The sequence below is a fragment of the Myripristis murdjan genome, chromosome 5 (genome assembly GCF_902150065.1).
Source record: "Myripristis murdjan chromosome 5, fMyrMur1.1, whole genome shotgun sequence".
Lineage (NCBI taxonomy): Eukaryota > Metazoa > Chordata > Actinopteri > Holocentriformes > Holocentridae > Myripristis > Myripristis murdjan.
In genome coordinates, this window is record NC_043984.1 from 23858027 (window position 1) to 23872521 (window position 14495).

The following is a 14495-nucleotide window of genomic DNA, read 5'->3' on the forward strand; positions in this document are numbered from 1 at the left end:
ATTACATCAGGCTTTAACTACATCACTTGATCATTAATATAACACAGCATTTCGACACACTCCGAAATATGTGTCACTGCGTACATACCATGTGATCAACGCTAGGTGAAGAAATGCAAATATAAGGAATATCAGTGGCTGAAGTGCACGAAGACACAATGACATGGGAAAAAGTGATGCTTTAATGCGTACTTTTATGCATTGTCAAGAGGTACTGGATGACTGCATGGACAAGTATTTTGCAAGACAGTTTTTACCTCATCAGCCTTCCATAGGACAGTGTTTTTTAGAAATGTCTCATCCTCCCCTTTGAGCTTGAATCCAGGAAAAAAGGGGGATTTTAACATTAATCCTCTGTGGTATAAGGGTATGTCTGAGTGTGTCGCCTCAAGTCCAAAAACACACTTGAAAGCTAAAGGTCTCATTAGGGTGAACTTCTTCCTATCATTAGAGTTGGCCGTGTTGCTATTGAGTACTATACTGTAGCTGCATGTGTAGAATGCATATTTATCATTCCCCTCAACCATAACTTTCCTCTCTGTATGTGCTGAAATAACAGTCCTTTTCTTAATTTTCCAAGCCTTGCACATTTGCTAAAACTTTTGCTCAAAGCTAGTATTAGCAATAGGCAGTGTACCCATTAATCATGAGATTTTAGACGAAAAACCAAGTGCTGGACCGAGGAAAAAGTCTGTGGATTTTTCTCTGGATTTTCCTGTTTCTCTTCTGATGCTCTTTGTTTTACCAGCTACAAAATTTAAAAAAAACCCTGAATGTTCTCTCTTTGTAATTATTTGCACTATGATTCTCTTTTCTGACTCGAGGTTTTAAGGGTTGACTTGAATAACTGGCTTAATACTGGTGATGCCTTTTGCTGATATCAATGCTTGTTTGTTCTTAGGTTGACAGTATTCAGGAAGTTCAACGAGAGGAGACCCCACCGTTGGCCAGATTTCAGTCAATTGGAGTACAAGTGGAGGACGGGTGGCAGTAAGTCCACTTCCTATTCTGGTCACAGCTTGTCACTGCTTCCTGTGAGGAAGCCATATTTTAAGCCATATTCCCCAGTTTTTGCATGGCTATATTTATGAATTCTATTCTGGAGTGACAAATGCCTTCTTCATGTATTTTCTTATATTTGCATGCTGAGTTTGACATTTTGTATGTAGTAGCTGCATTGAGTCCTTCTTTTTCTTCTTGATATTTTTTTCTCAAAACATTACAAGGTGTACACAGTTTTCCTCTGTTGAAATATAGAATTCCTATTTGTGCTGTAGAGACTCTGACAATCCCTCATCTGGGTCTGTGTTAGTTTAGCTATCCCCAGACTTGGCTTACCCTCTGCAAAACTCTTGTTATTCTTATTGTCCTATAATACGTTTTTCTGTTTCTCTCTACTGTCACTGTCAAAATACCAAAAAATAATAAGAAGTCGACATTGTTCAAAGTCCAAAAGCATTAGTGGTTAGCCCTTTCTTTCAATTAAGCAACCAAGTGTTTAGCCCTCACTTATGAAAAAAAAGAGGCTAGACTCCAAGTGATATATGTGATGCTTCCAGTCTGAGTGCACCATGTCTAATCAATAGCCATCCTCTGTTTATTTATATCTGTATTGATCCACAGAAGATGAAGTGGCTCAGTATCGAACAGCAGAACAGCATGTTAGTTCCAGTAAGGGTGTGATGATACTTTTATCATTTCTTATCTTAGTCTTCAGAGATTTATTTGTATATTCAGAGTTTATGTAATATGAATTTAATGTCACTTGGGTTGGTTTTGGAAGGAGGATTTGCCAGGTACTCTTGTTGCTCGTTTTTTGTTTTTTCAGTTGTTCATTATTATTCAAGTGACCTGACAAAATTAAAGCACTTGTTCTTAGATTTGTATCTTTGAGTTCAAGACACTATCAAAGTAATTTTTCACACTGTTTGTTTCAGGCAGAGTCGCTCAAGTAGCATGGCCTCAAAGCAAGAAACAGACTCAGACACACAGGACATCCCTGTCATCTCCCATGTCAACTCAAATAACGCCAAGTCCACCGAGAAGAAAGTCATGGTCAACAGCGCCAGCCAATCCGTGGACTTTCCCCCTGGACAGGACTCCCTAGACAATGGAGACGCCACCGGTGACACCTCGTCGCCCCCACCGCCCAGGCAGATCCTGAACCGCTCCACCACGCGAAGTAGCTCCTCTTCTTTCTCTGAAAGTCTGGACCCAGCGTTGGATCCCTCATCGCTGCCACCACCAGACCCCTGGCTGGAGAGTGGGAACGGGAGTAACAGCAGCGCACCCCAAACCGGAGGAGGTGGGACCCTGTGTCGGAGAGATGGACACTGGTTCCTGAAGCTGCTGCAGGCAGAGACGGGACGCATGGAGGGCTGGTGTCAGCAGATGGAACAGGAGACCAAAGACAACCAGCTGTCAGAGGAGGGTAAGACAAACAAGGACCTCATGACAATGTATCATGATACATTGCTGTACTCTACAGAATTAACTGAAAATTATCATTAATTAGAGCTTAAAATACAACCTACTGCATTACGCCTGGTTAGCCTAAGAAAATATACAACATATTATATTATAAATCAGGTGACAAACTACTGCAAAACAATCAAATTCAACTGCTTGCTCCACTTTATTAAAATAGAATTAACGCAATGCACTACTTAGCTCTGCACTAAAATGTAAATGATGTAACGTGAAAATGAAGTAGCACAAAACGCAGCTGTATCAGTGTTTTTTTTTTTCCTTTATTTTTACCTTTTTTTGTGCAGCTCTAAACCTAGGTCTTTTAGATGTAGAAAGTTTGACTGCGTAAGGAATTTTACTTGACATAACAGCAAGTGATGGATTTACAAGTATAAAGTAAGTATGGAAAACAGTAATGGTATGACCCAGTTCTGTCAAAATGATAATATCCAATTACATTCAGAAAGGTTTACTCTTGGGTTAGGGTAATGAATGTCCAGCTTTCAAAAATTAGGCCATACCCAGAGTCCACATGGTTCAGAGCTCAAACATAGGGTTCAACTCCAGGCCTTGCAGTCACTCTATCACACACACACACACACACACACACAGAGAGAGAGAGAGAGAGAGAGAAAGCATGGAGAGGATGAGGCTGTAATACCTGGGGTTACCACACAAGCAGGCCTGTAATCCCGGGAATTACACAAATCTACTCTGGAACTGATTAAACCTCCAGATTAGATTAGCGCTTCAACATCAGCCTGACAGGGCATACAGCAGTGCCCACACACACACACACACACACACACACAAACACTGGCAAGGCTTTGGAGGCTCACTTCATATAAGGAAGGGTGAATCAAATTATGAACAAGGCTGTGTGTGTTTTGTGTGTCCATATATTTTTACTATATGCATGTTCTGAGTGGGCATGTGTGTGACCTTTTGCTGCAAAATAAAGTTGGCATTAAAACTTATGGAAATCTATAGTACAGAGCTTGGTTTCGCTACTCTGTAATCACATTGCCATAACTTCACAATCCAGTGATCAGACTGGAGCCCCAGTTTTGTCGGGGCAGATGTTTGTCCTAGTTTTGATACTGTACAGCCACAGTGAAGACAGACTGACTGAAGACTGGAGTATCTATATAAGCTTAGATGCATTTTAAGAGGATAACCTTGTCCAATACACAGCAATCCTCTTCATGCCACCCCGTGGAGTCAGTTTGACAAGGCATTGCAAGGTACACCTAAATGTCTAGACACCCAAACTTTGGGGTTTTTGTCTGTTTGTTGTTTTTTTGTTATTTGTCAGGGGCAAGGCTGGCATTAACATGAAATTTAGATGTAGATTTTAGATTAAAACTTAAATGCACATATATAAATAAGGGCTAGGAGCTGGATTGATACTGTATCAATATTGTGATGAGACTAGATATCATCTGTGATATTGCACTAATGTGATAGTTGTCTTTTCCTGTTTTTATAATGTGCATTACAGTACAGTGATGTAATTTTCTGAACTTACCAGACTTTTTAGCTGTTCTGTTATTTGCCTCTACCCTTTTAGTTAGTTTATAGGCATTACTGATGATTGAAAATCTTATTGTGTGAATATTTTGTGAAACGACCAATATCATGTCACAGTATCAATATCAAAGTATTTGGTCAACATGGTCATGATATCTGATTTTGTCAATATTGCCCGCCCTAATATGAATGTGTGTTTCATTTGAGCTGTTTACTTGAATTCCTTCACACACAGAAAAATCCCTCTGAGAAATAACTCTGTATACAAATACAGGAAGATTGTTCATAAAGGTGTTCCACATGGAAATCGAAGAAAGTAATATTTCACATTATGTTCTCGAGGTGAAATTTTCAGATGGAAGAATAACTGCAGCAAATGAGGAAAATGCAGCAATTTACTGTTAATTTGAGGAAAACAACTTCAGTTGCATTACTCAGTTTCCCCTCAGGGCTCAATAAAGTATTTCTGATTCTGACTCTGATTCTGATCTGTGATACACAAGTCAAACTACCTCCAGATTTCTCAGTGTAAGGCAGAGAGCTCTTGGCGTACCACAGGATGTGCTGTGATATATTTGATATAGTCATGCTTTATTTAGTACTATGATTTCAGGCCTATAGTAATAAACACTGTTTTTTTTTTTTTTCATTTCATTACTGGCTGGAATAACAGGATACATCCGAAACACACAATAAGTTGCATGACTATTGTTCAAACTAACGTGTGTGTGTGTGTGGTCGTTTGTTTTCCTGTTGTGTGTTCCTCTCTGCAGTGCTGGGGAAGGTCCGCAGTGCAGTAGGAAGCGCTCAGCTCCTCATGTCCCAGAAGTTCCAGCAGTTCAGAGGACTGTGTGAACAAAACTTGGTAAGTATCACCCCTGTGTGACACTGCCACGCCCGAACACACATCACAACATCACAAGGGTTCAGACAATGCACGTGGTCACAACCACCCCACTTGTAGCCACAACAAAATGCTGTCGTGAGCTGTGGCAGGGCGAGTCAAACAATAGTACATGAAGTATTTCTTGCTTCTAGACAAAACAATACATTGTGAACTACCTCATGAAATATGTCTTTGGAATAGTATTTTTATCTTTTTTAGTTCAACAACTGCCTTGTTGGCTGTGCCAGCACTCTGGGGTTTTCACTCTCTGCTTTGATTTTACATCTAGGAAGAATGATCCTATAACACAGCGAAGAAGTATGCTGTGCACAAACTACAGAACTGTACAACCTGTCTTAAAACTGTAACTCCTATCTGAGTTTTATGAGAGTCTTGGGGAAAAACGGTGTCGAGGCACTCAGATATAGAAGGATTGATAACCAAAAATAGCTCAGTAGAGCGTTTACCTCTGTCAGCACTATGCAGTTGTCAAGATATGCCAGTTCCTCATGTTTGGACATTACCAAAAGTCAATCACACCACCACACTGCCACACCGGCTTTTGGCCAATTGGTGTGAAAACTGAATCAGTTCCTCCCCTTCAATTGTGTGAATCCACTCAGATGTCGGATCCCATCCTCCCACGCCTTTTGCCACTTGGTGTGAAAAGTTAACCAGTTCTTCCTTGCCCAATGCCCAATCTTTAAATTCTTTCCACAAAGGAAATCAATTTGTAACTTTTGAGATATCCTGCTAACAAACAAACACACAAATGGAATGGGGTGAAAGCATGATCCCTGTCCAGCTCCATTTGCAGAGGTAATTAAAAAGCCTTCATCACAGCATGGCTAGACGAACATGTACAATAGATTAATGACATTGTGGCCGGTCCGGTTTAGTTAGTACATGTGCCAAGAGTATGGGTATTTCCGACTACTGGAAGGACAACATAAGTTGGCATGTGGTAACCCTACTGACTGACACAAGACAGCCATTGTTTGAGATGCTCAGGAGCTCCCATGACAATATTCAGTGAGTACTGAAAGCTACCGATGTTATACCAAACTGAAGTATTTTAACTTTTTTCCCTATTACTTTAGCAAATTAAGCATGAATAGTAAATGGACATCAGTGTCACTGTCCCATACTTTTTTCTCTGAGTCTCTGAGCCCTCTGAGTTGTATCACATAATTATACTGATCTCAGTGCAGTTGAACCAGTTAAGGCCAGTTCTTGTCTGTGAGATGAAGCTGACCTCGGCCTGACATTCTGCTAATGACAGCACTTTTATTTTTTGCAGCGACTGTTCAGCATCATCATTGTCCAAATGTATTACCGTCTCTTATGTGAGCACTCAGCTTGCAAAGCAGCCATTGTTTTGGACAGTGTAGCATGGTTAATGCGCCACTTATGAGCGAAGATCCTGGAAGTATGTAGTCTTAGTGCTCAGTCTATCTCTGAGTGTTGAGAGGGAGTTGATGAATGATCAACTCAGTCAGATAGACACGGAGACCTAATAGAGTTTACTCGCTTGCTGAGTAGATTGCCCTTTGTGTTTTGCTCATAAGTGTCTTCAAAACAAATCCATTTTGGAGAGCCTCAAGTATGTACTTTTTGTTGTCTTATCACATCCTGGAAAGTGTATCTTCCACTTCTGACAGCTAAAGACAAAACATCCCCCAGCAGGAACCTTCTGCTCCTTTCGCAAGAACTAACTATCATGTATTAAACATTTGGTACATGACAGAACAAATTTAGTAGCTCTATGAAAAGCCACATAGCAGATATTCAGTAAACCTAATCGTATCTCATGCTTTGTTTCAACCCAACACAAAAAAATGGTTGCTGAGCTGTCTCATGATCTTGACGGGTGAATTAGCATGACAAAACACGGCAGCAGTGTGTTTTGCCAAAAGAGTCTGGACGGAGGTCACAACAGTCTGTGCGTCTACCTAAATATGCAGAATATGTTAGAGACAGCAGGGAGAGCAGAGCAGAGCCTGTCCAAACAAAGGCCAGCCTGCCTGGAGCTTCAGAAACACAGAGGCTGTGTTAGAGGAAAAGACGTTGGAGCAGGATTAGCTTATATCTGTATGTACCATCTGTGCAGACTTTGCATAGATAACAAATGGTTAGGCAGCATTTTATTTCCAAATAAAAATGAGGATGGTCTGTTGTTACTATTGATAATAACCTGGCTGTGGATCATGAATAATTGTGCTCTGTTTTGTGTAACATATTGAGCAGTTACTCCTTTATTTATTTTCTGAGTTTGCCATTCCACTGAGATTATTCATTTTCAGTGGTGACTTAACTTAAACTTAAATCATTAGTTTGCTAACATACTGGCTCAATATTCTGTCCACTGGCAGTGTAAAAACATTTATAGTGCATTTCCACCCTGTGTTATTTTACTCAACAGGATGACTCTTTTTGTTGTGGAATACAGCCTGTACTGTCACATAGCTCCCTCTAGTGTTCAGTGTGGATAGAGCAATACTTTGTGTATGAGGGATTAGAAGAAAACAGGAAAAGAGTATGTATGTGGTTTACTTGGAGCAAGATTCTTTGTGGGGCTATTTCATTTCCTCAACCTGCTGATATGAATTAATTCAAATGTTAAGTCATAAGTCTAACCTGTTCAAAATGTTATGTTTCTGTTTACTTTCCACAACATTTGCCATAATTATTTCATACACCATCTATCATCTTTTATCCTCATTGTCCTCTCTCGTCATTGTTCCCTCCTTACTCATTCATTTTCACTCCTCTTGTCAGAATACGAATGCCAATCCCCGCCCCACAGCCCAGGATCTGGCCGGTTTCTGGGACTTGCTACAGCTCTCCATAGAGGACATCAGCCTCAAGTTCGACGAACTCTATCATCTCAAGTCCAATGACTGGCAGCCGGTGCCCTCTGCTGCTGCCCACTCGCCCCCTGAGCGGAAGGTACTTCCCACCCCTGCTGCCCAGTGCCCTGGCTGGGGTAGGAAAGCCGCCGAAACCGGCCTCTCTCCTCCCACCACCACCACCATTCTCCCACTCTTTATCTCCCCCTCGACTCACCCTGTCCCTGTGTGGGGTGAACACTAACAGGGCCTCCCTGTCCTACGCAAAGGGGCCAGAGAGATCCCTTTACGCATGCATGGAAAAAGTCACCTCAAAGAGGGCTGTTTGTGGTGTATTTAAGGAGAAGGCCCTGCTTTGAGCATGCATGTTGCAGGAAATAATTTGCAGTGGAGCATGGCTAAGAAGCACTGGCTGATGCGACAGAATGTAATCTTGCATTTTCTCCATCTCTTAAAGTGTCTGTCTGTGTGTGTGTCTGTCTTTGTCAGTTATTGTGTGTGTGTGTGTGTGTGTGTGTGTGTGTGTGTGTCTCTGCCTGTCAGTGCGTCTGTCTTTCAGTGTCTGTCTTTCATCTATGGTGATAGGTCTGTTCAAATGCTTTTGGCTGCTCTGTGTAGCTCTATGATGCTTGGCCAGTGCAAATGTGGTGATTGTGTCTTGTGATGCCTTAAATCCTTTTTTCCTTTTAAGTTTTATCCAACATGCTCACCAATACATGTTACCATTTGATGTCTTGGAAAAATGCATTTGTCATACTACTGACTGTGTTGTCTCATCTATATTTCTGCATGTAATCTAACCTATTGTCTTTACTGTCAATGTTTTTCTATGTCTGTCGCCTTGTATACTTAAAAAAAAAAATGTTCTTCCAAGCTTTTATGTAAACCTCACCATTGTCAAAATGTCTTTGTCAAAGTCCTATGTCTGCCAAAATTGCCTGAATAGATAGCATAACCTCTTGAAGACAGCTTCCATGTTGCATTCTCTCACTCTCTCATTTCTCCTTTCTCCTCCTCTTGCCTCTTCTCTTTCTCTGCCCACTGGCTTCTCTTCTTTCCCCTTTGCCTGGCATGCCCCATCCCTCCACTCCTGTAGGACGAGGAGAAGTCGGCCCCTCCAGTGCCAAAGAAGCCCGGTAAGGGGCGGCCAGCGCTGGGCCGTGAGAAGAGCGCAGACTCCTCGTCCACCTCCTCTTCGGCCTCGGCGGAGAAGCAGAGACAGGAGGCGCGCAAGCGTCTGCTGGCTGCCAAGAAGGCAGCCTCATTTCGCCAGAACTCAGCCACTGAGAGCGCCGACAGCATTGAGATCTACGTCCCTGAGGCCCAGACTCGCCTCTGAGGGGGAGAGAGAAGGATGGAGGGTGCAAGGAAAAGACAGATAATTGTGTCTGACATACCTGGAGAAAGGAGAGAAAAACTATTGGAATGTAAATGAGCTACTCAGAGCAAAGATGGATGGAGGAAAGGGTAAAAGAGAAATCCAGTTCTCAGAGACCACTGGGGGGAGGCAAATTGCAGGGAGGGAGCTTTGGGGCATTTTGACCGACATAGGCTGGTCCTGGTGGCAACAAATACATATTTAACGATTCAGAAACAGAAAGCGTGAATTTGTGGGGCTTGACAGACTATAAAGCAGGGGACTCCTCATTTGAGGCTGCCATTGAAAACCTCAGACAATGAACTTTGTCATTTGTTGTTACTATTCTTGATTATTATGAAAATTGTTAACGAAGGTATTATTATTACGACATTATCTCCTAAAGAAACTATATCAAGACTGTTTTAAAAGCTCCTCTATCTTGGCTATAAGATCTATTAAGCGGACAGAGGTCAAGCATTTATGCTTTTCTGTCTCCCATCCTCCTCCTCTCTTCCCAGATCCTTGGCCATCCTGTAGCTTTGCACAACACCACCTTGTGGCCATCACACACTACGCACATTACGTATACACTACACACACCACAGACTCACACTTGTCTTCCTTGTTGTATTTATTTGTTTACTTTTATTTGTCCTTTATTTTGTATAAACCTCCATTTAGATCAGGTTATTAAGAATATTTTGGACTGTGGCATACTGAGGTTGAAATTCAGGTTTGAAGGAGTAAATATAATGAGGTAGTTCTGACAGTTAAAACTCCAGTGTGTCCTTGAAAGTGCTTTGTGTCCACGATTTTAAACACTTTGAAAATCTCTTAAGTTTAGCCTCTTGATTTTGTGATGAAAGCACATCTCAATGTAAATGTGATGACCCGGCATGAAGATCTTCTCCAAAATTTCACAACATGTACATCAGTCTGTATGACAGTGGCCATAACCTGAAGAATATTATTTTCTTTGTGGGGAAAATATATTTAAGTCCCTTCTAGGCTCATTTGCTTTTGTGCTCCATTAACATTGGCATTTTCATTGCTGTTATTGCACATACACGAAAATTCACTTTTCAGATTTTTTTGCTCCATCCATGTAGCCTAATGTTTCTTGATGCTTTTATCAGTATCACTCAAGCATTCAAGCATTCATACACATTTCAAATGAAAACAGGGTTTTTCTTCAAGTAAAGCAGCAGGTTGAATATGCAGGGTAATAGTGTCTGTAACTATGGCGATACACACTAGGATTTACATGTCTTGCAGTTATTTTGTTCTCCATTTTCAAAAGCATCTTGATTTTTCTCCCCTCTCATGACAAAAACAGGCTCAGTTCTTTCTCACCATTATTGTTATCCCCATGAAGCTTCATCCCAACAGCCCACACTTTTTTATTTATAGAAAAATATTTAATTAAAGCATTACATACATTGGTCATTGTGTTTTCCATCATTTGTGTTTTTATTTTTATTAAATGCTGTCTGCTTTTTTCATGGAAGATTGCATAAGCCAAAGATGAATTCAGTGTTTTAAATTCATCTCTTCCATCACTTAAATGTCAGCAGCAGGGTGCTAAACAGTAACAGTGCTTAATGTAAAATCAGATGTTCACTTTTAGCAAAATAAGTGAACTCTGTTTCATTTTTCACTTTGCAGTGAATCTAAAGGCTCATTTGTGGCCTGGGCTGTTAGCCTAATCCCACACATTGGGCTTTAACCTATGGCCAGTTTAATATTTTCAAATTTGCATGCTAGGAGGCATGGCCAGAGCTGAGGGTGCGTTCAGAATGGGATGCCACTTGTGCTATCCACACTGTATGCAACATGTAACACTGTGGCATGTGTGGTATGGTAGTATCCCATTCAAAACACAGCCCAAGTCTTGTTTGTTAAACACTAACTTTAATATCAGAAACACAGTCAATGCCTTGATACATCAAATGGGGAGAAACGTGTACAACCATTATGGTGTGTGTATGACTAAAAGGAACTGGGACGTTAGAAAGATGACAGCCTGTGCTGCAGCTTTGAAAAGTTTCAGTGCTGCTGTTCTGTTGCTGAGTCTCCCCAGACAACACTGTCCTCTCCCCTGGCCAAGCACTCTCACTTCCCAAATAACGATCCCACCAGAAGTTACACTACTGACCTCTAGACAGCAGTAGTGATTAGTTCTCAGAGCTAGGTACAGTAGATGTGTGTTATGAAAAGTCACTCACATCACCTAACAACATTTGAGTCATTTCTGTCAGTATTTCTTTGAGTGGAGGGGACACAATCATTGCTTGCATTATAAATTTTTACAAAGTATGAATCTGTCTCATCCTTTTCTAAAGCCACTTTTACAGGCAAAACAAGCTCTCAACTAGAAAAAAAAATAGGTGTGGTTTTTGTTATTTTTGCAAACATGCATTAAGATTCCATGCCCAAATTACAGAAGTCAAGCAGTAAAGTCAACTCTGACTTGCCTTAGAAGAAACTCAGTGAGTTGTTTGCCTGCCTTCCACACACATTTGGTCACCTCCAAATGGTCAGCAAACAAACCCAACTCCCCTTTGCTAATTAGTTATGTGAAAGTATTGCAATGTTACCCTATTGGTTCGCTGCTCTAATGCCTCCTCAACACCCACTGTGATCCAAAAATGCAGCCTGGGGCTTTGACTTGGAAAAGCCCAATGACCACCATTCTCTCTCTTTCTTGGCAAGAGCTTTCTCTTGATGGCAGGCCTTTGTTTGCTGTTGTGTTTGCCTGCTGTGGATGACCCTCAGCTAGGTAAATGGCTAGGGGGTGTCAATAGTCTCTTACTTGGCTGCTGTCAATGCCCCTTCCATTTGACTGGGTGGCTAGCATCGTTAGCACCTGAAAGCTTTTTGTGTGGCTGAAGCTCTGTTGTTGGTGTGATTTGATTTCTGACTACCAGGGAAAAGCTTTTGTCTGGCAGGTTGTTCTGAAATTAGCTATGTGAATAAATTGAACCATAGCTGTGCGTAATTTCCCTTTCCCGGGAAATTATACACACACATATAGACACACACACACATATATGTGGTTCCATAACTACATTTTGCAGTTCACTAAACCTCACCTAACCACAGGCAACCGCTACCATCTCTGAGAATACTGATTTTCAAGACTTTCACAAACTTAATCCATAAAGTACCTGTCCCCTTCATTTTCTGATGCAGATAGGTTTTCAGGACTAAACCCTGCAGAGCTGTCAACCTTGCTTGTTGTTCAAAACTCATGGTCTGTGCCTGCCTTGAATGCAGATCAAACACAGTATTGCATCTTGAATACGCTGAGAGAGGAGGCCTCAGACAGAGAGAAAGCTGTTCCATGATCTAACCATCACAAGATGACAGGCAATACTTTTGCAGCCTGTTAAAAAGTGAATGTGTAAAAAGCCAAGAGATGTCAGTGACATACTTGAAGGGAGAAAAGAGCTATTCTCATGCATTTAAACAGGAGTCCACTTCAATACACACCTCTGAGCTACAGCTATCACTGGGACACACCTAGGTCCATTTCCTGGGGATGGTTATCCATGATCCAAACAGTTCTATTGTGTGTGTTTTTGTTGTAAGCCGTTGATTTGGAGGCGTGAATGGTCTCATGTTGTAGGAATGATGGCTTTTGCCCTCACAGACAGCACTGTCAAACTTCCAACATTTGCGTAAACAGGAAACTGTTTTGACTTAACTTCATTTTTCAAAGTCAATTATGTCTCTACATTTGGAGGCAGCCCTGCTATGTTTTGTGTCCCGTTCATTTTACATTGTGGAAACCAGACAGCAGTAAACTTCATGGAACATGCTGTCATCCATAAAATTCAGTAAAGCACATTTGCAGTTTATTCGTTACAAATAATCTCTAAATGGTAAGTACAAGGAGGAAAGATTTGCCATTTGCTGTTGTCAAAATGTGACCATGGGCATATTTTTCTACCGTCTCCTCTGTAATACTCAATGTATATGTTACCCTTTTATTTTAAACCTGTATTTTTTATTACAAGATCAGGTTTATACATCATCACACATAATATGAAGCTTTGACGATCCACAAAAGACTGTCTTATGTATTTACCATATTTTCTGCATTCCAAGACTGATAATTAAATCACTATGGATCAACAGAAGAGATATAGAAATTGACACAGGGTAGCCCCTGGAAGAGAGTATACCTCAGTTGGGATACCAGTGAATCCAACTCCCATAATCCAAAGGCCTGCTAGCAAAAACAAGCTCATTAGCATCTCTGCTTCTTTCCACTGGGTTGGGTATAAAACTGAGAAAGGGTTGGGGGGCAAGAGAACTTACCACAAGAGATATGATGTAGCAAAAGTGTCTATAAAAATACTAGATTAAATATTTTATGAAGCAAGCACATATTTTAATGACTAGGATTTGTTCAATATCAATACTCTAGTTATAGGCTGTGTGTATTTCAGGGTTTTTGGGGATCTAGTTTAAAAGGGGTATACACTGAGGCAAAGTTGTGGGGCGTGGGTGTGTTTGTTCCTAAATTGAGAACATTTACTAAGATTCTTGTCACTATATCTGCGCTGGTAACATTTAAAGTATATGTGCAATACTGAAGCTGAGTAAATGGGTTGTTTGATATTAAGATGAAATTCTAATAACCTTGCCCCCCATGCTTGTTTAAACTGTCCTCTGTAAATAAGAAGAAAACACTGAAAAGCTTCAGCTTTTACAATGCTGTAGATCTATTTATACTATTTCAAATGGTGTTCAAATGTATAATGGAAAGCGGTAACATTCAATAAAATGCATAAAATACTTTCTCAGACGGTTCATCTTGGCTTAAATTGTTCGCTCTGTTGATGCTATTTGGAAGGAAATGAGGTTTTCAAGGGGAAGATGATTCACTGCATAGTTTAATTTCTCTTGCAAATTGTTCTTGTTATACTCGGCTCACATCTGAAACAAACAACAATAACGCATAAGTGATTGTAAGTGTTTTCCAAAACATATCCAACATTCAAACTGGATCTCTAACCCTGTGTTATTTTAAATAGAGTGCACTTGCATTCCATTGTCTGTGTTGCACAAGACCTATTGATTGATAGTTTGCTTATAGCAGCGCTCATTTTAACATGTGGTTCTCAAACCTTTTCAGCTCAAAGCCCAAGATATATTAGACCATCACAAAGCCTGCACTTGTACATATGTATAACTATATAAGTTTATATGGACATGTTGATTTCTGTATATAGATTAACAAGCAGGTTTGTATGGTGCTATCCTCCATTAAGGGGTTAGCAAATCCTGCTCTTTTGCAGGGGAAATCCAGGAATCCCTCAAGGACTCTCAGGGTTTATAGGGCCCCACTTGAAAACCACTGTGCTGCATCTCTAAGGTCCACTTCATCTACCAG

The 14495-nt window shown here is 40.8% G+C and overlaps 1 protein-coding gene across 3 annotated transcripts in view; it reads left to right on the forward strand.

Moving 5' to 3' along the window:
* The window catches only part of dlgap4b (discs, large (Drosophila) homolog-associated protein 4b), a 31169-nt gene extending 20631 nt beyond the window's left edge, over window positions 1-10538 (forward strand). For all 3 annotated transcript variants that reach the window (XM_030051934.1, XM_030051935.1, XM_030051936.1), the window contains 5 exons: window positions 902-990; window positions 1938-2431; window positions 4773-4864; window positions 7664-7834; window positions 8831-10538. In XM_030051934.1, coding sequence (XP_029907794.1) covers window positions 902-990; window positions 1938-2431; window positions 4773-4864; window positions 7664-7834; window positions 8831-9073 — 1089 coding nt within the window. In that variant the 3' untranslated portion in view covers window positions 9074-10538. The remainder of the gene's footprint in view (window positions 1-901; window positions 991-1937; window positions 2432-4772; window positions 4865-7663; window positions 7835-8830) is intronic.
* Window positions 10539-14495: the final 3957 nt, after the last annotated feature.